Below are 24,821 nucleotides of genomic sequence, written 5' to 3' on the forward strand. Positions count from 1 at the left end.
ATGCTCTGCCCCAGACTTGGGTACGGGGGTGTATGCTCTGCCCCAGACTTGGGTACGGGGGTGTATGCTCTGCCTACCAGACTTGGGTGCAGGGACGTATGCTGTGCCCCAGACTTGGGTGCAGGGACGTATGCTGTGCCCCAGACTTGGGTACGGGGAAGTATGCTGTGCCCCAGACTTGGGTACGGGGAAGTATGCTGTGCCCCAGACTTGGGTATGGCCCTCTTGTGACCGCATGCATGTACCCTTATCAATTATTTCTGACCTGCTGATGGAGTGATGTGCAGACTCATTTCAATATTTTCTATAGATGGGCTATAGAATTCACATACATTGTTTCTCATTTTCCAAGCCCTGATGAAGGAGGTAGAGGTACAGGCCTAAAATGTGTTGACTTTGGACATGAATATTACAACGTGGCGCTTCAATTCTAAATTACTTATGGGCAGCAGTTGTCAGATTTTGGATAACCTGGGCCAAACACAAATGATGTAAAAGCAAAGTAAGAGGGTCAACGTTCATATTGTAAGTTCTCACAGTTCTAATTATGTAAAGCTAGACTGTAGACAAAGATAAAAATAACCGGTCAATGCAGTTACATTAAGTGTATTATTGAATGTGGCTGGTGTAATAGATATTGGCCTTCTATAATCATTTGTACATCAGCACTTAGGTTGCAAAGGGGAGGACCAGCTGCAGGAGCCAATTAGGTTGTTTTGCATGCACATGGTGTTAACAGGGAACATACCAGCAGGCTATAGAGGCTCATTAGCTTTCTGCTGCTTTTACAGTCAGTAGTGTGATGGGGGTAGCGGTTGTTGTTGACCAAGCAATGCTGTTGCTGTAGCAAAGGTCATGGATCTGGCTACCGTATCTGGCAGGAGTGCCTGGATTGCGAAGATAAAACAATTTCCACAAACCTAATCTCTGTATTTAGCTGCTAGCCTAAGCTCCATCATTAAAACTGACTTTTAGTGCCGGTTTCCACTAGTGCGACTTGACACATGTCAAGTCGCACAGCAAGTCAAAAGCCATTGATTTAAATTCGGCCCGTTTTCACTGCCGCGACTTCAGTTGCGGCGATTTCAAAAGTAGTTCGTGCACTACTTTTGAGCCGACTTCAGTGCGACTTCCCTCTATAATGAGGGACAAGTCGCACTGAATTCCGCAAGCAACTATCACTACGAAGTTGCGCTAGAAGTAGCACGACTTCGTAGCCGCGGCAGTGGAAAGGAGGCTCATTTGGCCCATGATGAGTACTTGATGAGAGGAAAGGTGAGCATGTACTGGGAGAAGGGGGTTAAAGCAAACATGTTGCTTTGGCCTACATGGGCAAAACACATGTTCACTTTATGACTGGTGCTCTTTAAACTCGGTTTGGGCCTTGATACAGTCCTGATAATTGGATTATTTTACATTCCGATGTGCTGTCATATAATATGGTACATTAGGCTCAGTATGAGCTTTAGATGTGGATACATTCGAATCATATTTAATGGTATCTAAGTAGACATATTTGATCTACTTCTAGATAAATTGGTATGGAAAGTATCTCGGCTTTTGTCCACTAGAGATCCTCTGCCTAAGTTTGTATTTTTATTGAGGTAATGGCAACTCTGACCATCAATATTGGTATCAGCGGTTTTGGGACGATTATGTGATATGCTACTTTCACCAGCAGCATTGGTTTGATTGTTTGTGATCCCATAATCTTGGTTAAAGATATACATTTTTTGTAAGTTCAAGTTTTTTATAGCCTTAATTTACAAGGGTATGCTGGTAGTGATATTGGTGCCGCCTAATTTTTTAATTTTTAGAATTTAATTTTTATTTTAGGTATTTTTAGTACACTGAAGGAATTTGCCAGTAAAGATGGTGTTATCTCCCCTATCCAAAATGACTGATTACTTAACCACTTTACCACCGGAGGATTTTGCTGTCTTACGTGCAGGCCACTTTTCGCGATTCGGCACTGTGCGACTTTAACTGACAATTGCGCGGTCGTGCGATGCCGTACCCAAACTAAATTTACGTCCTTTTTTTCCCACAAACAGAGATTTCTTTTGGTGGTATTTGATCACCTGTGCGATTTTTACTTTTTGCGCTATAAACAAAAAAAGAGCGTAAGTTTTGAAAAAACAATATTTTTCACATTTTTTTTATGTGAAATTTCCCCCCAAAAAATTGTAAAAATCAAAATTTTTTTTAATTTTTGGCCAATTTGTTTTCTGCTACCTATGTTTGGTAAAAAAAATCACAATAAGCGTATTTTGATTGGTTTGCGCAAAAGTTATTGCGTTTACTAACTAAGGGAAAGATTTCTGTCATTTTTGGTGTTTTTTCTTTTAATGAGTAATGGCGGCGATCTGCGATTTTTTTTTTTTTTTTTTTGCGGGACTGCGACATTGCGGCGGACAGATCGGACCCTTGACTTACATTTTTGACACTTTTGGGGGTACCAGTGACATTTCTACAGTAATCAGTGCTATACATATGCACTGTTACTATAAAATTACACTGGCAGTGAAGGGGTTAACTTTTTTGAGAGGGAGGGGCTATGTGTGTCCCTAGGGGCGTGATTCTAACTGTGATTGGCTGTGGCTTGAGATGTATGAACAGTGATCAACGGTTCTACATAGTAGAACTGTATGATCACCATTCATACACCGGGGAGAATGACAGGCGGCTTGTTTACATTAGCCGCCTGCCTTTCTCCCTCTCCACCGACGATCGCGAGAGACCGGCAGACGATCGGATCCGCCGGTCACACGCGCGGGGGGGTCCGTGACCACTCGGGAGCAGGAATGCGCCTCTGGGGGCGCGCGCTCGCTCCCTAGACCCTCACAGGCTAGCGACGTAGTACTATGTCGCTCTGCCTGTGAGGGGCTGACCGCCGCAGTGAATAGTCGTGTGGCGGTCGGCAAGTGGTTAAGGACCATCTAGGACTCAGACCGAGGCGTGGTTGCTATTGATGTGATATTTATAGCAGTGAGTCAGCATGCCGCCCGTGCCCCGGGACGATGTCAGCTTATGACGAAACACGTAGGGCCGTGACGTGCTGATATCACCACACTACACAGATCCCCGGGCGAGATTGTTATTGCCGGCCGGCTTTTTACACGTGGGTTTATTTGTGAAAGTGTAAGTGCAATACAAATTTGTATATTATTAAAAGTTATTACGGTTTACACTATGGCAAATCTTTATTATTTCAATGAGGAATGTTGCCTTCATAAGGCTTAGAAGTGGAACCACCAGCCTGGTCAATGCTGAGGATACCCAATTAGTTCACTCACTCCTCCTCCAGTGATAAAGGTCCTGGCTGGGTATAAGCCAATAGTGCTGCTGACCTGTTGAGGTCTAACTCTCTGGTAAGGAGACAACCTTGTCCCAATTGAGGATTTACACTTGGTGGTGGGACCTTTTTACCGCCACAGGGAAGATCAGATTCAAGGAGCGTGTTGGACATTTGATGTATTCACCTTAATTTCGATGAAGCACTGGTGCAAAGTGTTGATCGTCACCGGTAACACTCGACGATTCGATTAGAGTGCTGAATTCAATATTGTGTTTACTTTATAGGGTATAAGATTTAGACCCCAGATCCCTCCATTTAGAGTATGTTGCCTATTACTGTCACAAGGGATGTGATCAAAATTTTTTTCAAATGGACAATGTAAAAATCAAAAAAATTTAGAAAAAAAAATGTAAAGCTCCTGTCCCTCGTGTCGCGCCCGCATATGTAAACGGTGATTAAATCACACATGTGGGGTATCGCTACGATCGTTAGAGTGAGCGCAATCATTCTAGCCCTAGACCTTCTTTGTAACTCTAAACAGGTAACGGTTTAAATCAGGCATGTCCAACCTGCGGCCTGGTGGTTTATTATCTCTCAGAAGAAGTAAACCTCTGTATACTGATTCCATTTCATTTGATCATCCTCTAGTTGTGCTAAATTAGTGCGGGGGGCATGGCGGTGTGGGAAGGGTGCGGCGACATTTTATATTTACTTATATACCTTAACTATAGTATATATTTTACATGCGGCCTGAGAAAATTTCTCTACACTCAATGTGGCCCAGAGAAGCCAAAAGGTTGGACACCCATGGTTTAAATGTTTTAAAGCGTTTCCTATGGAGATTTTTAAGTAACCGTTTGTTACCATTCCATGAGTGTGCGCAATTTTAAAGCATGTCATGTTAGGTATCTATTTACTAGGCATAAAATCATCTTTCACATTATACAAAAAAATTGGGCTAACTTTACTTTTTTTTTTTTTAAATTCATGAAAGTGTATTTCTTCCCAACAAATTGCATTTGAAAGATCGCTGCGTAAATAACTTGTGGCATAAAATATTGCAACGATCGCCATTTAATACTCTAGGGTCTCTAAGTAATCTTCTAGCAAAAAAAATGATTTAAACTTGTAAGCAACATATGTCAGAAAAAGGCCTAGGCCCCAAGGGATTAAAGTGATTGTAAAGTCTCTTCATTTTTTTTTTTAATAACAAACCTGTTATACTTACCTGTTATGTGTAGATGGTTTTGCACAGGGCAGCCCATATCCTCTGCTTCTCGGGTCCCTCTTCGGGGCTCCTGGCCCCTTCCTCCTGCCGAGTGCCCCCACAGCAAGCAGCTTGCTATGGGGGCACCCAAGCAGAGCTGCAGCTCCGTGTGTCCATTTAGACACAGAGCTGTGGTTCGGCCCCACCACCTCTTTCCTGATTGGCTTACTGACTTTGACAGCCGCTGGAGCCAGTGGCGCCATGGCTGTGTCTCAGCCAGTCAGGAGGGAGAATCCCAGACTGCCGAGGGACTCGTGGCCATTGCTGGACAGAGATGGGATTTAGGCAGAGATGTATAGTAACGAAGTAGAACTACTTAAGTACTGTACTTAAGTACCGAAATGCGGTATCTGTACTTTCCTAGAGTAGAATTTTTTTCTCCTACTTCTACTTTTACTTCACTACATTTTTTCGATGATTTCAATACTTCTACTCAAGTATTTTTTTTTTGTGCTGCATAGTTACTCGTTACTTTTAAAAAAATTACCACTGCCAGAACAGTAGATGGAAGGTTGCATAAAGCTCAAAAAAATGTGTATAATGTCATTTGTAAATCAGCGCATAATAAAAGCTGCTATACCAAATCTTTCCAATAAAAAGAAAATATGAAACAAACAAATAAATAGGGCTACAGCGCTTAAAGTGCATCAAGAAACTACTAACAAACACAGGTTAATCATTTGAATAAATCATTTGAAATAATAAAAAACAAAATGATTTTAAACTTTTGACTTCTTTCTTTAATAACTACATAACACAGTACTTGTACTTTTACTTTCAGTACTTGAGTAGAATTTTTTTTTCAAAACTACTGGTACTTTTTACTTTTAGTACTTAAGTAGCAAATTTTTTGAAAAAACTACTTGCAATACTTAAGTAAAAAAAATGTTGAATACTTTAGTACTTCTACTTGAGTAACTTTTTCTGCGAGCACTTCCACTTCTACTCAAGTCACTTTTTGATCGAGCACTTGTACTTTTACTCAAGTAGAAATTTCGAGTACTTTATACAAGTCTGGATTTAGGTAAGTATTGGGGGTGTTGGGCCGGCTGCTACACACAGAAGGCTTTTTATCTTAATGCATAGAATGCATTAAGATAAAACAATTTCTGACTTTACAACTTCTTTAACAACCAATAACTCAACAGCTGTCAGCGGGTTTCCCCGCTGAGCCCCTGTTCACACTGGGGCGACCTGTCAGTGTTAGGCGACCTGGTCGCCTGACAGGTTGCCGTAGGTCGCTTTCCATAGAGAAACTTTGGACCCGTTCTAATAGGAGCGACACAAGTCGCTCCGACTTAGAAAAAGGGTCCGGAGCTTCTTTGGGGCGACCTGTAGCGACCTGCATTGACTTCAATGTTATGAAGTCCGTGCCGGCCGCTCCGAGGTCGCGGTGCGAGCAGCGCGCCGCGAACTGTGAGGTCGCCCCGGGAAGTAGCGTCGCCCCAGTGTGAACGGGGCCTAAATGTAAAAAAAAAAAAGAATTCCGGCAATAATAAAAATAAATAAAACACCAAACTTAAAAAAAAAAACATTATTCGAGCATGCAGCCCGGCAGGTCAGGAAAGGAGGGGGATGAGTGAACGCCACCCTCCTCCTGAACCATACCAGACCACATGCCCTCAACATATGGGGGTACTTTGGGGACAGGGGGGCCTCTCCCCACAACCCTGGGGTCTGCGGGTGGGGGCTTATCAGAATCTGGAAGCACCCTCTAACAAGAGGGCCCCCAGGTCCCGGCCCGCCCTATGTGAATGAGTATGTGGTACAAAGTCACATGACAAGTCACACAAGTGTGAATGGAGCCTTAAAGTATAACTAAAATCAAAACTTTTTATTTTATTTTGGATAGAGTGGAGAAGGTTTAGAACACATCAGATTTTATTGCTGTCTGTGCCCCCTACATCCCGGTCACACCGCTCACTACATTGAAATCGTGCTACTTGATTTCAAAGTAGCATTTCAGTGCATTTCATTTCAGGAAAACATCTGTGCGACTTCATGCACAGATGTCTATGCAAGTCGCACCTGAACTTGCAAAAAGTAATGCAGGAACCTCTTTTCAAATTCAGTGCGACTCAGACTTGACCGCTTACAATGCGGACAATAGAGTGCGACTTGTCATGCGATTTGAAACTGCGGTATGGTATGCATGACAAGTCGCACCGGCGTGACTGGGGGGTAAGGGAGATTCGGCCTCCCGGTTTGTCCTGTTTTCCATTATCATTGAAAGTCTAAGTGAAAGAAAATCCCCACATTTTGGTTGTCCCCGGAAAAGTAATAGAGAGGAGGAGGTATAGTAGCAGATAATTTGTATGATGAAGTGATGTGTGTTTAGTTAAAGTATAACTAAGGCCCCTTTCACACTTGCACGATCTAAAAGTCGCTCAAATGTGATGCGACTTGAAGCAATGCCTGTGTAATCTTGAGGTCTGTGGACCTCAAGTCGCATCAAAGTTGGACCAAAGTAGTGCAGGGACTACTTTGAAGTCGCACAGATCTGAATGGTCCTCATTGGAAATCATGGGGTACGATTTGTCATGTGACTTTGCCGTCCCAAGTTGCAGGACAAATTGTACATGTGTGAAAGGGGTCTAAGGGCAAAACATTTTTTTTATTTTGGATAGAGGGGAGAGGGATTAGAACACCTGTCAGTTTTTATTGCTGTCTGTGCCCCCCCTTAGGGAAATTCACTAACTCTCGCTATTTGTCCTGTTTACCATTACCATTGAAAGTGAAAGCAAAAGAAAATACCAAATTTTGGGTTGTCCCCAGAAAAATAATAGTGGAAAAATCTTCCAATGGGGACACTAAGTCTGGTGACCTGGAGGGGCCCCAAGTGTACAGTTTTATAGTGAAGGTATAATAGTAGATGATTTGTAAGATGTAGTTTTGGGAGTAGTGAAGGTACAGTGGGGAAAATATTTATTTGACCCCCTGAAGATTTTGTAGGTTTGCCCACTTACAAAGAAATGAAGGGTTTATCATTTTTATCATCGGTGTATTTTAAATGATAGAGACAGAATATCAACCAAAAATGCAGAAAAAAAACACAATACAAATGTTATAAATGGAGTTTCAGTTCAGTGAGTAAAATAAGTATTTAATCCCCAAGCAAAACATGACTCAGTACTTGGTGGAGAAACCCTTGTTGGCAAGCACATGGGTAAGACGTTTCTTGTAGTTGGTTACCAGCTTTGCACACATCTCAGGAGGGATTTGGTCCACTCTTTACAGATCTTCTCTTTAGGGTTCTTGGCTGTCGCTTGGCAGCTCAAAGTTTCAGCTCCCTCCATAAATTTTCTATAGGATTAAGGTCTGGAGACTGGCTAGGCCACTCCATAACCTTAATGTGCTTCTTCTTGAGCCACTCCTTTGTTGCCTTGGTGATATGTTTTATGGCATTATTATGCTGGAAGACACATTTTTGACCTATCTTCAGTGTTCTGGGTGAGGGAAGAAGGTTCTCATCCAAGATTTTACAATTTTACAATACATGGCCCCGTTCACTGTCCTCTCAATGGGGCAAGTCGGCCTGTACCTTTAGCAGAGAAACAGCCTCAAAGCATCATGTTTCTACACGCCTGCTTGGCTAATGTTCTTAGGGCAGGGCTCAACAAACCCCGGGCGCCAGGTCGGATTTGCGACTAGAATTAGCGACCTGGCGCCTGGGGTGCCCTGCAGGAGGTGTCCTGTCCCTTTTGCGCCCCCACCTCCTCCTCGAGTGCACGGACTTCCACGCCATCCAAAAATTGAGGCCTCGGCTTTTCGGTCTTCTTCTGTGAGATGAGAGGCTAGGGGAACTGGCGCCCTCTTGTGGTGGCCGGGAGTAATGCATGTTCTCAATGCCTTCCCATCTCCTTCCAGAGAGGAGAGGGAAGTTTTTTAAGACTTCATCTCTGTCCAGTTACCTTTGCTTAAAGGTAAGTGGACAGGGAGTGTGGTTATTATTATTAATTTATTTTTTAAATGTAAAAAAAAATAAATAATAATAATTTTTTTTTTTTTTTTAATTATTAAAAAAAATAAAAACATTTTTTCTTTTTTTTTTTCAATTCTTATTATTAAAAAAAATTATATATATATATATAATCTTTTTTTTTTTTTTCTCATCGCCGTGCCACAGCTGAAGGCCCCATTCACACGGGCTGTCTGATCAGGTCCGCCTGTCAGTTTTTCAGGCAGACCTGATCGGACCCTTCATTCTCCTCTATGGAGCAGTAATCTGCCGCCATCTGATCCTGTCCGCCAAAAACAGACGGATGGTGGTTCTATTTTCTATCCATCCCATGGATCGGATCAGATGGCATCGGATGGAAAGAGACAGACAGTCTGTTTCCATCCAATTGCGCTATAGAGGAGAGTGGGGTTCTAGTCGCATTTATGTGTAAATTTAGTATCCGTTTTATTAAATAAAGCTTGGTTGTTAGTTTAAAAAAAAAAAAAACTGGCTCCTAACTTTTTTAGCTGGCTCCTAGATTTCAGGCAAATTTGTCAAGCCCTGTCTTAGGGTCATATTTAGCATTGTTTTTCCTCCAAACATGGCGAGTTGAGTTAGTGCCAAAGAGCTCAATTTTGGTCTCATCTGACCACAGAACTTTCTCCAATCCTTCTCTGAATTATTTAGATGTTCATTGGAAAACCACACAGGCCTGTACATGTGCCTTCTTGAGGAGGGGGACCTTGCGGGCACTGCAGGATTTCAATCCATGTCAGCGTATTGTGTTACCAATGGCTTGTTTGGTGACTGTGGTCCCAACTGCCTTGAGAACATTCACATGGACCTCCTGTGTAGTTCTGGGCTGATCCCTCACTTTTCTCATGATCATCCTTACCCCATGAGACGAAAACTTGCATGGAGCTCCAGACTGAAGGCGATTGATGGTTATTTTGTATTTCTTCCATTTGCAAATAATCGCTTTAACAGTGGTCTCCTTCTGAGCAAGCTTCTTGCTGATGGTCCTGTAGCCCATTCCAGGGTTATGCAGGTCTACAGTCTTGTCCCTGACGTCCTTTCACAGCTCTTTGGTTTTGCCCATGATGGTGAGGTTTGAATGGAAGAAAGAGATTCTGTGGACAGATGTCTTTCATACACATAACAAGTTGTCATTGGGAGCACCTTTTTAAATTGACAGGACTAATCTGTGTACAGAGATGTACAGTAACTAAGTAGAACTACTTCACTACTGTACTTAAAGTGGAGTTCCACCCTATTTTTATACTTACCTCCATCTTCTCGCTCCGGGTCACCTGAAAAAGAAATGGATAATCGCATATTTTTTTTTTTTTTTTACTTACCTCGTAGCGAAGAAAAAATACTTACCTTACTTCCTTCTTCCTCCTTCCTCGGCCGCGGCCCGTCGTCACTTCCTGGCTCTGCAATGATTCCTGGGAGCTGAACGTCATCGCTCCCAGGAATCATTGCTCCTGCACCGGCCCCGACGTCAGTTCCGGGTCGCGCGCGTCATCCCCTTCTAAACAGCTTCTGGGCATGCCCAGAAGCTGTAGAGGGATGACGCGCGCGACCCGGAAGTGACGTCGGGGCCGGCGCAGAGCATCGTGGGACCAAAGAAGGCGGAAGAAGACGCCGAAGGGGATCTCGCTGGCTTCAAGCTGCCCACATCTGAGATGGCAGCGCTGGACAAGACGTTTGCAAGGTAAGTATTTGTCCTAACAGGTAAGTGCAACCCGGGACAGATCAGAGGCTAGCCATTGTGGAATGCATTAGCCCTGACTGTCCCGGGGGTATTTAAAAAAAAAAAAAAAAATCCAGAGTGGAACTCCGCTTTAAGTACCGAAAGGCGGTATCTGTACTTTCCTGGAGTAGAATCTTTTTCTCCTACTTTCACTTTTACTTCACTACATTTTTTCAATGATTTCAATACTTCTACTCCGATATTTTTTTTTGTGCTGCATAGTTACTCGTTACTATTATAAAAATTACCACTGCCAGAACAGTAGATGGCAGGTTTCATGAAGTTCAAAACATGTGTATTATCAGCGCATACGAAAATAAATTTTACTGTATGTATAAATAAAAGCTGCATTTGAAATAATAAAAAACAATATGATGTTCAAACTTTTGACTTCTTTCTTTAATAACTACATAACACAGTACTTGTACTTTTACTTTCAGTACTTGAGTAGCAATTTTTTTTTTTCAAAACTACTGGTACTTTTACTTTCAGTACTTGAGTAGCAAAATTAAAAAAAAAAAAACTACTTGCAATACTAAAGTACAAAAAATGTTGAATACTTTAGTACTTCTACTCAAGTCACTTTTTGATCGAACACTTCCACTTCTACTCAAGTATGGGTTTTGAGTACTTTATACAAGTCTGTCTGTGTACCACATGAGCACATACTGTAGCCAGTCTGTAGGAGCCAGAATTCTAGTTGATTGGTAGGGGATCAAATACTTATTTTACTCACTGAACTGAAACTCAGTTTTTAGCATTTATATCATGTGGTTTTTTTCTAGAGTTTTGGTTAATATTCTGTCTCGATCATTTAAAATACACCTATGATAAAAAAAAAAATGATAGACTCATCATTTCATTGTAAAGGGGCACACTTTCAAAATGTGCAGGGGATCAAATAATACCCCATTGTATAGTACCCACCAGATAGCAAAGATAACTTGCCACAAATTTGTGGCATTGTTGAATTGTAAGTCTGTTAACTTGCTGCACATTTTCACTGGCAGGGTGTACACTTGCAGAGCACTTGATGCACAAGTCCTAGTTGACACTTTTCCAATTTGTAGCAAATTTGCGTGGCAAATCTCCAGCAAGAGCAAAGTTGCAGTGGTGAGTCTACAGCATAAAAATTCAGCCACAGTGACCCCTGTGGTTGGAAGACTACTGCACAACATAACTGAACCAGAACGTGCAGCAGACTTGCAGAATGTTTGGAAAAAAATTTGATCTGGAGTCATGCAATGCGGACTTGCTGCAATTGTGCAAAAACTTGTAAAGCCTGGCAAGTCTAGCAATAGCTTAGCAAGTCATTTTTTAAAAAACTTTCAGCACAATTGCTTGCTTTCTGGGTAGATGGTGTAAAGAAGGTATAGTAGATGATCGGTACGGTGTAGTGACGTCTATAGTTCACGTATTGAACATATGATGTGTACAGGCCCTTTGCTAGACTTTATACAGCCCTTAAGGCACTATTCTTCCCACTGACACCAACAACGGGGCATAATTCCTGCCACTGACATTAATGATGGGGCACTATTCGTCTCACTAGTATTAATGATGGGGCACTATTCCTCCCATTAATATCAACAATGGGGCACTATTCCTCCCACTAGTACCAACAAAGGGGCACAATTCCTCCCAATGATATGGGGCACCATTCCTCCCCCTGATACTAAAAATGGGGCATAATTCCTGCCACTGACATTAATGTTGGGGCACTTTTCCTCCCACTAGTACTAATGATGGGGCATTATTCCTCCCTCTAGTATTAATGATGGGGCACTTTTCATCCCACTAATACCAACAGGGGGGCATAATTCCTGCTACTGACATTATTGATGGGGCACTTTTCCTCCCACTAGTATTAATGATGGGACACTATTTCTCCCACTAATACCAACAATGGGGCACTGTTCCTACTATTGATATGGGGCACCATTCCTCCCACTGACACCAACAGTGGGGCTTAATTCCTGCCAATAACACTAATGATGGGGAACTATTCCTCCCACTAGTATAAACAATGATGCACTGTTCCTCCCAATGACACCAACAATGGGTTACTATTCCTTCTACTAATACCAACGGGGGGTACTATGCCTCCTCCTACTGTCCTCCAACCCTGAGGCCATGTTTATTCACACTGATGCTGGCCCTGGGACATTTTTACCCCCATTGGCCACAAGTCGACCCCCCAAAAGTCTAAAGGACATTAAACTGGCCCCTTTTTTTCAAAAGTTTGGAGATCCCTGGTATAGTAGATGCTGTGTATGATGTACAGTGTATAGAAGGGTATGGTATATGATGTGAAGAAGGTATAGTAGATGGTGCATATGGTGTACAGTGCATAAAAGGTATAGTAGATGGTGTGTTTAAATAATGTGTATTGTTTACAGGGGATTTGTAGAAGCTACAGTAAATGGTGTGTATGGTTGTCTAGTAGATGGTTTGTAGAAGGTGTAGAGTAGATTATGTGTAGTTAAAGTATAGGAGATAGTGTGTTTGATTGTGTAGATGGTGGGTATGGTGTATAGTAGATGGTGCGTATAATTATGTAAGTGGTGTGTGTATAAGGTAGATGTGTTTGTTATACAGTAGATGGCATGTGTATAGTTGTGCAGTGCTGTTTATGGTGTACAGTAGGTTTTGTATAGTGGATGGTAGATGTTCTGTAGTAGAAGAGGTTTCTCTTTCGCTCATTGACGGACACAGCTTCAGATCTTCTTAACCATTGGGTTATATTGCCCCCTACAGGAGTAGGACATTAGGCAGAAGAAAAGTCTGGCTACGCCCATGGGCAGTCCCAGGGGATATACTCCTTCTCTCTGCTATAGGCAGGGTTTTTTTCTGCCTAGTCAGGAGTAAGGACCTAGTTTCTTGCTGGGATCTTTGGTCCTGGCATTTGTTTCTTTTTAGATTTAAATTTTTTTCTCCTGGATTTTTCCTGTGAGATCTACAATCAACTGCCGGACTGGGCGACGGGCTGGATAATTTTGATCCAGTGGTCACCCCAATCTGGCCAGCAAGTGGTGTCCGTCTGGTTCCTGGTATGGTGGGTAGCTGTCCCCCCCATTCCCCGTGGGAGGGTTTTAGAGGGGACGTGGGCCCCTCCTTGGGACAGTCGGACCCCCGAGTTCTCCTCCTTCCTGTTAGCCACCCCCCTTGTCATCTGTCCCCCATCCTACCCCCCCTCCCCATATGTTGGGGCTGTTTGCGGGGTCTGGTCTACCTCCTGGGGTGGGGGCAGTGCGCAACGAAGTCCAGGGAGTGCGCCACCAGTGACCAGACGATCGACTGTGGGGGAGGGGAGTTGTACCTGGTGGGGGCTCCTGCCAGGGCCCCCCATCCTGCTTGGGTCTGTCCTTGAGGCCTGGATTCCCTCCTAGGTCCCTGTGCCACGAGGGGCCTGCCATTTTGTTGTAGCCTGTGTGTTTCTATACAAGGCAGCAATGTTTGTGTAGTGCGGCAGCCATTTTGCATTTTTTTGCCATTAAAAATTAGTGGCGGCCATGACAGTAGAGCCCTGTGGGCGGCGATTTCAGCAGTGGGAGCCCCTCCTCACCCCCTAGTGCTGACTCCTGGATCCTTTCACCTTCTGATCGCCGCATGTGGAGTGCAGATTATCCTGGTGGCTGCATGTGCCTGTTTGTGCTGGGTAGCGAATCTGGTGGGTTCTATCCTCTGCTGAAGATCGCTTAGTGCTTGTGCCTGGCAGCGCAGTAAGGGTTTTCCCTTGCAGTGTTTTACACTTTTTGTGGGGTCCTCCTGGTGCCATATGAAGTCTTTGGAGCACATCTCCCCACCTGATCCCCTCTCTGAGACTGCAGGGTCCTCCGGGTCCCAACCATCCATCGATGCACTGACGGCGGTCCTGGAGTCCTTTGTGGTCACCACGGATGCCAGCCTGTCTGTCTTGGGAGGCATCCTCGGCAACCATTCTGCTCAGGGGATCTGGACACTGGAAGAGTTCAGACTACCAATTAATGTCTTGGCATTCCATGCGATCAGACTGTATCTGGACGATTGGACGGATCATCTTCAGGGTTGTCCAGCGCGCATTCAATCAGACAATGCCACGGCCATGGCTTATGTCAATCACTAAGGGGGCACAAGAAGTGTCCTGGCGGCTCTGGAGGTAGCCAGTATTTTAAGATGGGCAGAACGGCTCGTTCCAGCGCTCTCCGCCGTACACTTGCTGGGGTGGAAAACTGGCAGGCGGATTACCTCAGTCCGCAGTCGTTGGACCAGGGGGAGTGGTTACTTCATCCGGAGGTGTTTTATCAGTTGTGTCTCCAGTGGGGCACCCCCGAGGTGGATTTGTTGACGTCTCAGCTCAGCAGAAAGGTGCTCAATAGAAAGGTTTGTGGCTCAGTCAAAGGATCCTCTGACGAGTAATATCTAATTTATACCTTCCCTCCTCTCAAGCTTCTGCCAAGACTTCTATGCATGATCGAGGCAGAAGGGATTCCGGTCATCTTAGTGGCTCCGGACTGGCCTCACCGGGCTTGGTACGCCAAACCTTGCATCCTTCTTTACAGTAGCTGACTTTGATGGCTTGGCTGTTAAATGCCAGGTGCTGAACGATAGAGGTTCATCTGAGTCAGTGATTCCTACACTGTTAAAAGCTAGGAAATCTACTTCTTGGAGGACCTACAATCGTATGTGGAAGATGTACATTGGAAGGGGGGGGTGAACAGAAATTTACCTTGAGCTTCATCAAGGGCCAGGTGTCGGCCTTGGTGGTCTTTTTCCAACGACCTTTGGCCACACACTCCCTGGTTCCTACCTTTCTTTAGGGTATCCGACATTTGATTCCTCCAGTGCGGGCTCCGTTGCCACCTTGGAACCTCAATTATCCTGTCGTTCACCTTACCTGGTGAATCAGAGATAAGGTGGTTCTTTGCCCTTGTCCCTTATTCCTTCCAAAGGTTGTCTCTGATTTTCATTTGAATGAAGACATTGTGTTGCCTTCCCTGTGTCCCAGGCCTAAACATCCGAAGGAAATTGCCTTGCATGCCTTGGATGGAGTCTGGGCAATTAGGGTGTACCTGGCAGCTACAGAGTTTTTCAGGAAGTCAGACTCTCTTTGTGCTCACGGATGGGCTGCGTAAAGGGTTGTGTACTTCCTCTGCGACCATTTCCAGATGGATCAGACACAGTGATTCAGGCCTATTCCATCAAGGGTCAGCTTCTTCCTTTCCCTGTCAAAGCGTACTCTGCTCGGGCGTTTAGTTCCTCCTGGGCTTTCCATCATCAGGCGTCAGTGACTCAGGTTTGCAAGGTGGCCGCTTGGTCGTCGGTGCACACCTTCACAAAGTTTTATGAAGTGGATGTGTTGGCATCTGTGGATGCTTCTTTTGGCCGCAAGGTTTTGCAGGCTGCTGTTGAGAGGACCCTCTTCGAGGGTGTATTGTTTATTTCAGGTGGGCTCCAGTTTTGGTTGAGCTCCTGTTGCCTGGTTGGCTACTGTTTAGCCTTGGGAATGTTTTTGCTGTTCCCACCCCCTCATTGCCGGACACAGCACCCACCTTTGTGGATTTGTAATTCTTCTGACACTGCTTATAACTAAACTGAGTGCTTATAGAGGAGAGAGCAAGTATACCCCCTAGGACTGCCAATGGGCGTAGCCAGACTTTTTTTCTGCCTAGTGCCCTACTCCTGTAGGGGGCAGTATAACCCAATGGTTATGAAGATCTGAAGCTGTGTCCGTCAGTGAACATCAGAGAAATGGATTTTACAGTAATATAAAAATGGGATTTCTGACTATCTAGTGGATGTTTTGTAGTCGATGTTCGAAGTTGTGCAGTAAAAGATGTTGTGGTGTGTAGGGATGTTGTTTAGTAGAAGACATTGGGTGTGTGTGGTGTATGGAGGATGTTCAGTATAGTGGATGTTCATTGTTCTGTAGTACTGGATGGTAGGTGTTGTTCTGTAGTGGATGGTAGGTGTGTAGTAAATGTTGTTCTGTATAGTAGTGGATGTTGCTGTAGTAAATGTTGTAGTATAGTAGATGTTTTTAGTAGTGGATGTTGCTGTAGTAGATGGTGGTACTGTGGATGTTGTATAGTAGTGGATGTTGCTTTAGTAGATGGTAGTATTGTGAATGTTGTGTAGTAGATAATAGTTGTAGATGTTCTGTATAGTAGTAAGTGTTGTATTATAGTGGATGCTGTGTAGTACTGTGGATGTTGCTGTAGTATAGTGTATGTTGCTATAGTAGATGTTGTAGTATATTAGATGTTCTGTAGTACTGTGAATGTTCTGTAGTACTGTGAATGTTCTGTAGTAGTAAATGTTACTGTAGTAGATGGTATTACCGTGTATGTTATGTAGTAGATGTTGTAGTATAGTGGATATTCTGTATAGTAGTATATATTCTGTAGTACTGTGAATATTGTGTAGTAGTGGATGTTGTAGTATAGTAGATGTCCTGTGGTACTTTGGATGTTGTGTAGTAGTAGTAGTAGTAGATGATGTTCTGCAGTAGTGGATGTTGTGTAGTAGTGGATGTTGCTGTAGTAGACGTTGTAGTATAGTGAATGTTGTAGAGTAGTAGTAGTAGTGGATGTTACTGTAGTAAATAGTAGTACTGTGGATGTAGTATAGTGGATGTTCTGTAGTAGTAGTGGATGTTCTGTATCGTAGTGGATGTTGTAGTATAGTACATGTTCTGTGATACTGTGGATGTTGTTTAGTAGTAGATGTTGCTGTAGTAGATGGTAGTACTGTTGATGTTGCTTTAGTAGATGTTGCTGTAGTGGATGTTGTGCTGTAGTAGATGTTGTCATATAGTGGATGTTCTTCTGTAGTAGTGGCTGTTGCTGAGGTAGATGGTAGTACCGTGGATGTTGCTGAAATAGATGTTGTAGTAAAGTGGATGTTCTGTAGTGCTGTGGATGTTGTGGTGTGTAGTGAATGTTCTGTAGTAGTAGATGATGATGTTCTGTATAGTAGTGGATGTTGTATTATAGTGGATGTTGTGGTGTATAGTAGATGTGGTGTAGAGGATGTTCTGTATAGTAGTGGATGTTATGGGCGATGCAGGTGACGTGTGTGAGCTGTCAGCTGGTACTGTGGATGTTGTGTAGTAGTGGACATTGTGGTGTACAGTAGTGGATGTTGTTCTGTATAGTAGGGCTGCCACGACTCGTCGACTACAAAAAATCGTCGACATGCGGAAAATGCGTCAACGCGTGACGTCACACGCCCCCGGCCGGCCGCCGCGCCGCTTGAAGCATTGCCGGCCGGGTGAAATTCCCCCGCCGGGCTCCGTCGGAGACGAGAGGTGAGCGCTGACCGTCTCCAGCACCCCTGTACTCCCTGTACTGCCACAGCTTCTGCCGCAACACACATTCGCCATCCTCCCCTGATCACCCAGCTACTTAGACATGTCACATTTGCGGCGCTACACCGGCTTGTAATGGTCTGTACTAGGTGGGAGGGCTTACTGGGGGGTCTGCACTGGAAGGGGGGCTTACTAAGTGATCTGTACAGTACAGACCACTTAGTAAGCCCCCCTCCCAGTACAGACCCCCCAGTAAGCCCTCCCACCCAGTACAGACCCCTTAGTAAGCCCCCCTCCCAGTGCAGACCCCTCAGTAAGCCCTCCCACCTAGTACAGTCTGTACTAGGTGGGAGGGCTTACTGAGGGGTCTGCACTGGGAGGGGGGCTTACTAAGGGGTCTGTACTAGGTTGGAGGGCTTACTGAGGGGTCTGTACTAGTGTACTGGGAGGGGGGCTTACTAAGTGGTCTGTACAGTACAGACCACTTAGTAAGCCCCCCTTCCAGTGCAGACCCCTCAGTAAGCCCTCCCACCCAGTACAGACCACTTAGTAAGCCCCCCCCCTCCCAGTGCAGACCCCTCAGTAAGCCCCCCCTCCCAGTGCAGACCCCTCAGTAAGCCCTTCCACCCAGTACAGACCCCTTAGTAAGGCCCCCTCCCAGTGCAGACCCCTCAGTAAGCCCTGTACTAGGTGGGAGGGCTTACTGAGGGGTCTGCATTGGGAGGGGGGCTTACTAAGGGGTCTGTACTAGGTGGGAGGGCTTACTGGGGTGTCTGTACTGGGAGGGGGGCTTACTAAGGGGTCCGTACTAATTGGGAGGGCTTACTGAGGGGTCTGTACTAGTGTACTGGGAGGGGGGCTTACTAAGTGGTCTGTACAGTACAGACCACTTAGTAAGCCCCCTTCCAGTACAGACCCCTCAGTAAGCCCTCCCACCTAGTACAGACCCCTTAGTAAGCCCCCCCTCCCAGTGCAGACCCCTCAGTAAGCCCTCCCACCCAGTACATACTGTACTGGGTGGGAGGGCTTACTGAGGGGTCTGCACTGGGAGGGGGGCTTACTAAGTGGTCTGTACTGGGTGGGAGGGCTTACTGAGGGGTCTGTACTGGGGGGGGGGGCTTAGTAAGTGGTATGTACTAGGTGGGAGGGCTTACTGAGGGGTCTGTACTGGGAGGGGGGGGCTTAGGAAGTGGTCTGTACTAGATGGGAGGGCTTACTGAGGGGTCTGTACTGGGAGGGGGGCTTACTAAGTGGTCTGTACTGGGTGGGAGGGCTTACTGTGGGGGTCTGTACTGGGAGGGGGGCTTACTGAGGGGTCTGTAGTGGGAGGGGGGCTTACTGAGGGGTCTGTATTAATTACAGGATTAATTAGCTAATCAAAAAAACACTAAATTAAGCAAAAAAACAAAAAAATTAAATAATTGTTAGATTAGTCGACTAATCGTAAAAATAATCGATAGATTAGTCGACAGACAAATTAATCGTTAGTTGCAGCCCTACTGTATAGTAGTGCATGTTGTTGTAGTAGTAGAGGATGTTCTGTAGTACTGTGGATGTTGTTTTGTTATAGTAGTAGAGGATGTTCTGTAGTACTGTGGATGTTGTGTTGTTGTAGTAGTAGAGGATGTTCTGTAGTACTGTGGATGTTGTGTTGTTGTAGTAGTAGAGGATGTTCTGTAGTGGATTTTTTGGTGACGTGCGTGGGCTGTCAGCTGGTACTGTGGATGTTGGGTAGTAGTGGATGGTAGGTGTTGTTCTGTAGTACTGTGGATGTTGTGTTGTATAGTAGTCAATGTTGTTGTAGTAGTAGTGGGTGTTATGGACAGTTGCAGTGACATGTGGTGTGTAGTAGTGGATGGTAGGTGTTGTATCATAGTGGATCTTTTGTAAAGTAGTGGATGGTAGATGTTCTGTATAGTAGTGGATGTTGTGACCGGTGCGGTGACGTGTGTGTAAGCTGTCAGCTGGTACTGTGGATGTTGTGTAGTAGTGGACTTTGTGGTGTGTAGTAGTGGATGGTAGGTGTTGATCGGTATAGTAGTGGATGGTGGATATTGTGGCGGGTTACAGTGACGTGTGTGAGCTGTCAGGATGTTGTGTAGTGGATGTAGTATAGTCGTATAATGGATGAAGTGTCTAGTAGTGTGGATGTTGTAGTGTGTAGCGGTGGATGTTGTGGCCGGTGCGGTGACATGTGAGCTGTCAGCTGGTACTGTGGATGTTGTGTTGTATAGTAGTAGATGATGGTGTGTAGTAGTGTGGGTGTTGTGGCGGGTTGCGGTGATGTGTAGTGGATGATAGTTGATGTAGCATGTAGTAGTAGTGGATGTTGTGGAGGATTGCAGTGACGTGTGTGAACTGTCAGGATGTTGTGTAATGGATGGTAGGTGTTGTAGTATAGTGGATGTAATGTGTAGTAGTATGGATGTTGTGAACAGTGCTGTGACATGGGTATGAACCATTAGGATGTTGTGTAGTAGACAGTAGGTGTTGTAGTAGTGTGGATGTTGTGTAGTGGATGGTAGATGTTGTGTAGTGGATGGTAGGTGTTGTAGTACTGTGTATGTTGTGTGTAGTAGTGTGGATGTTGTATGTAGTAGTGGATGTAGTGGTGTGGATGTTGTGTGTTTAATGGTAGATGTAGTAGTAGTGTGGATGTTGTGGCGGGTTGCAGTAGTAGTGTGGATGGTAGGTAGTGTATGTTGTGGCGGGTTGCGGGGACGTGTGTGATCTGTCAGGATGGTGTAGTAGTAGTGTGGATGGTAGGTGTTGTAGTAGTAGTTGGATGTAGTAGTATGGATGGTAGGTGTAGTAGTGTATGTTGAGGTGGGTTGCAGTGACGTGTGTAATCTGTCAGCATGGTGTGGTAGTGTGGATGGTAGGTGATGTAGTAGTGTCAATGGTAGGTGTAGTAGTGTGTATGTTTTGGTGGGCTGCAGGTGACATGTGTGAGGTCAGGATGGTGTAGTAGGAGTGTGGATGTTTTGGCGGGTTGCGATGACGTGTGTGATCTGTCAGGTTAGTGTAGAAGTGTGGATGGTAGGTGTAGTAGTAGTAGTGTGGATGTTGCGGCAGGTTGAGATGACGTGTGTGATCTGTCAGGATGGTGTATTAGTGTGAATAGTAGTGTGGATGGTAGGTGTAGTAGTGTGGATGTTGTGGTGGGTTGTGATGACGTGTGTGATCTGTCAGGATGGAGTAGTAGTAGTAGTGTATGTTGTGGCGGGTTGCGATGACATGTTTGTGTTCTGTCAGGATGGAGTAGTAGTGTGGATGGTAGGTGTAATAGTAGTGTATGTTGTTGCGGCGACGTGTGTGATCTGTCAGGATGGAGGAGTAGTAGTAGTAGTGTGGATGGTAGGTGTAGAAGTAGTGTATGTTGTGGCGGGTTGCGATGACGTGTGTGATTTGTCAGGATGGTGTAGTAGTGTGAATGGTACTGGTTGTAGTAGATGTAGTAGTATGGATTGTGGGTGTTGTAGTAGTAGATGTAGTAGTGTGTATGTTGTGTATAGTAGTATGGATGGTAGGTGTTGTAGTAGTAGATGTAGTAGTGTGTATGTTCTGGTGGGTTGCGGTGACGTGTGTGATCTGTCAGGATGGTGTAGTAGGTATGTTGTAGTGGATGTAGTAGTATGTACGTTGTGGCGGGTTGCGGCGACATGTGTGTGATGTAACGATGGTGTAGTAGTAGTAGTGTGGATGATAGGTGTAGTGGCAGTAGTGTGGATGTTGTGGCAGGTTGCGATGACATGTGTGGTCTGTCAGGATGGTGTAGTAGTGTGGATGGTAGTTGTAGTAGTAGTAGTATGGATGGTAGGTGTAAAAGTAGTAGTGTGGATGTTGTGGCGGGTTGCGGTGACGTGTGATCTGTCAGGATGGTGTAGTAGTAGTGTGGATGGTAGGTGTTGTAGTAGTAGTTGGATGTAGTAGTGTATGTTGTGGTGGGTTGCAGTGACGTGTGTGATCTGTCAGCATGGTGTGGTAGTGTGGATGGTAGGTGATGTAGTAGTGTCAATGGTAGGTGTAGTAGTGTGTATGTTGTGGTGGGCTGCAGGTGACATGTGTGATGTCAGGATGGTGTAGTAGTAGTAGTGTGGATGGTAGGTGTAGTAGTAGTGTGTATGTTGTGGTGGGTTGCGGTGACGTGTGTGATCTGTCAGGATGGAGTAGTAGTAATAATGTGGAGGGTAGGTGTAGTAGTAGTGTGTATGTTATGGCGGGTTGCGGTGACGTGTGTGATCTGTCAGGATGGTGTAGTAGTAATAATGTGGAGGGTAGGTGTAGTAGTAGTGTGTATGTTATGGCGGGTTGCGGTGACGTGTGTGATCTGTCAGGATGGTGTAGTAGTAGTAGTGTGGATGATAGGAGTAGTAGTAGTAAGGTGTATGTTGTGGCGGGTTGCGGTGACATGTGTGTGATCTGTCAGGATGGAGTAGTGTGGATGGTAGCTGTAATAGTAGTAGTGTGGATGGTAGGTGTAATAGTAGTAGTGTGGATGATAGGTGTAGTAGTAGTAGTGTGTATGTTGTAGCGGGTTGCGGTGACATGTGTGTGATCTGTCAGGATGGTGTAGTAATAATAATGTGGAGGGTAGGTGTAGTAGTAGTGTGTATGTTATGGCGGGTTGCGGTGACGTGTGTGATCTGTCAGGATGGTGTAGTAGTAGTAGTGTGGATGATAGGAGTAGTAGTAGTAAGGTGTATGTTGTGGCGGGTTGCGGTGACATGTGTGTGATCTGTCAGGATGGAGTAGTGTGGATGGTAGCTGTAATAGTAGTAGTGTGGATGGTAGGTGTAATAGTAGTAGTGTGGATGGTAGGTGTAATAGTAGTAGTGTGGATGATAGGAGTAGTAGTGTGTATGTTGTGGCGGGTAGCGGTGACATGTGTGTGATCTGTCAGGATGGAGTAGTAGTAGTGTGGATGGTAGGTGTAGTAGTAGTAGTGTGTATGTTGTGCCGGGTAACGGTGACATGTGTGATCTGTCAGGATGGTGTAGTAGTAGTAGTGTGGAGGGTAGGTGTAGTAGTAGTAGTAATGTGTATGTTGTGGTGACGTGTGTGATCTGTCAGTATGGTGTAGTAGTAGTAGTAGTGTGGATTATAGGAGTAGTAGTAGTAGTGTATATGTTGTGGCGGGTTGCGGTGACATGTGTGATCTGTCAAGATGGTGTAGTAGTAGTAGTGTGGATGGTAGGTGTAGTAGTGTGTATGTTGTGCCGGGTAACGGTGACGTGTGTGATCTGTCAGGATGGTGTAGTAGTAGTGTGGAGGGTTGGTGTAGTAGTAGTAATGTCTATGTTGTGGTGACATGTGTGTGATCTGTAAGGATAGTGTAGTAGGAGTAGGAGTAGTGTGGATGGTAGGAGTAGTAGTATGTTGTGGCGGGTAGCAGTGACATGTGTGTGACCTGTCAGGATGGTGTAGTAGTGTGGATGATAGGAGTAGTAGTAGTGTGGATGTTGTGGCGGGTTGCGGTGACGTGTGTGATCTGTCAGGATGGTGTAGTAGTGTGGATGGTAGGTGTAGTAGTAGTGTGGATGATAGGAGTAGTAGTACAGTAGTAGTGTGTGTGTTGTGGCGGGTTGCGGTGACATGTGTGTGATCTGTCAGGATGGAGTAGTAGTAGTGTGGATGGTAGGTGTAGTAGTGTGGATGTTGTGCCGAGTAACGGTGACGTGTGTGATCTGTCAGGATGGTGTAGTAGTAGTGTGGAGGGTAGGTGTAGTAGTAGTAATGTGTATGTTGTGGTGACGTGTGTGATCTGTCAGTATGGTGTAGTAGTAGTAGTGTGGATGATAGGAGTAGTAGTAGTAGTGTATATGTTGTGGCGGGTTGCGGTGACATGTGTGATCTGTTAAGATGGTGTAGTAGTAGTAGTGTGGATGGTAGGTGTAGTAGTGTGTATGTTGTGCCGAGTAACAGTGACGTGTGTGATCTGTCAGGATGGTGTAGTAGTAGTAATGTCTATGTTGTGGTGACATGTGTGATCTGTAAGGATAGTGTAGTAGTAGTAGTAGGAGTAGTGTGGATGGTAGGAGTAGTAGTATGTTGTGGCGGGTAGCGGTGACATGTGTGTGACCTGTCAGGATGGTGTAGTAGTGTGGATGATAGGAGTAGTAGTAGTAAGGTGTATGTCGTGGCGGGTTGCGGTGACATGTGTGATCTGTCAGGATGGTGTAGTAGTAGTAGTGTGGATGATAGGAGTAGTAGTAGTGTGTATGTTGTGGCAGGTTGCGGTGACATGTGAGTGATCTGTCAGGATGGTGTAGTAGTAGTGGTGTGGATGGTAGGTGTAGTAGTAGTGTGGATGGTAGTAGTGTGTATGCTGTGGCGGGTTGCGGTGACATGTGTGTGATCTGTCAGGATGGTAGGAGTAGTAGTGTGGATGATAGGAGTAGTAGTAGTGTGTATGTTGTGGCGGGTTGCGGTGACATGTGTGTGATCTGTCAGCTGGTGTTGTGAAGCCCCTCCTCCCCCTGTGTGGCCCCTCCCCCTGTGTGTGCGGGAAGTTCCTGTCGGGGAGGGCGGGGGTTGGGAGGGACGAGCCGGGTGAAGGAAGACCTGTAATTCCGCTCTGGCCTCCGGAATCCCCGGCAGGGTCATACGGGGGAGATTGGGGGTCGTGATGACGCGCTGTGGCCCCCTGGGGGCCCCGAGCCTCACCTAACCCCCGGAATCGAGCGGTAAGCTGGTGCCGGCGGGGGGGAGGGGCGCTGTGTGTCGCCGGCGCTGGCCGTGGCGCTGTGTATACACGTGTTTAACCCTTTTGTTGCCGGGCGGAGTGGAGGAGGGCGGAGCCGGGCTGGGGGCACGCTGTGTCCGGGGGTTACCTCCTCCCCTCCCCCCTCTGATCACTTTTCTCCTTATACATTGTAGCGGAAAGAATGTCGGAGCGGCCCGAGGATGACGTCAGAGCGGAGCAGCGCAGAGCGGGGGCCCGGCAACGGCGGCAGCAGCAGCACCACCAGGGGGACGGAGCCACGGGGGCCCAACCCAGCCCGGGGGCCATGCAGGGACAACCCTGGACCAACTGGCTGGAGGCGACCAGACTGCACGGGGCAGACGGTGAGTGAGAGCCCGGAAATGGCCCTGGAGGGGGGTCACCTGTCCCCGGAAATGGATGAGGGAGGGGTGTCACCTGTCCCCGGAAATGGATGGGGGGGGGGTGTTACCTGTCCCCGGAAATGGCTGAGGGAGGGGGGGTCACCTGTCCCCAGAAATGTATGGGGGGGATCACCTGTCCCCAGAAATGTATGGGGGGGATCACAT

General features: G+C 45.7%; 1 protein-coding gene across 2 annotated transcripts in view; it reads left to right on the top strand.

The window, feature by feature from the left end:
- Window positions 1-24,821, top strand: part of ATXN7 (ataxin 7) — a 213,729-nt gene that overhangs the window by 27,262 nt on the left and 161,646 nt on the right. The window contains exons 1-2 of one of the 2 annotated variants that reach the window (XM_082265406.1): window positions 24,097-24,235; window positions 24,429-24,617. In XM_082265406.1, coding sequence (XP_082121532.1) covers window positions 24,437-24,617 — 181 coding nt within the window. In that variant the 5' untranslated portion in view covers window positions 24,097-24,235; window positions 24,429-24,436. Of the gene's footprint in view, window positions 1-24,096; window positions 24,236-24,428; window positions 24,618-24,821 lie in introns of those variants that run through there. The other variant, XM_082265407.1, reaches the window with a different exon arrangement.

This window comes from Pelophylax lessonae, assembly GCF_965119305.1.
Source record: "Pelophylax lessonae genome assembly, chromosome: 8".
Lineage (NCBI taxonomy): Eukaryota > Metazoa > Chordata > Amphibia > Anura > Ranidae > Pelophylax > Pelophylax lessonae.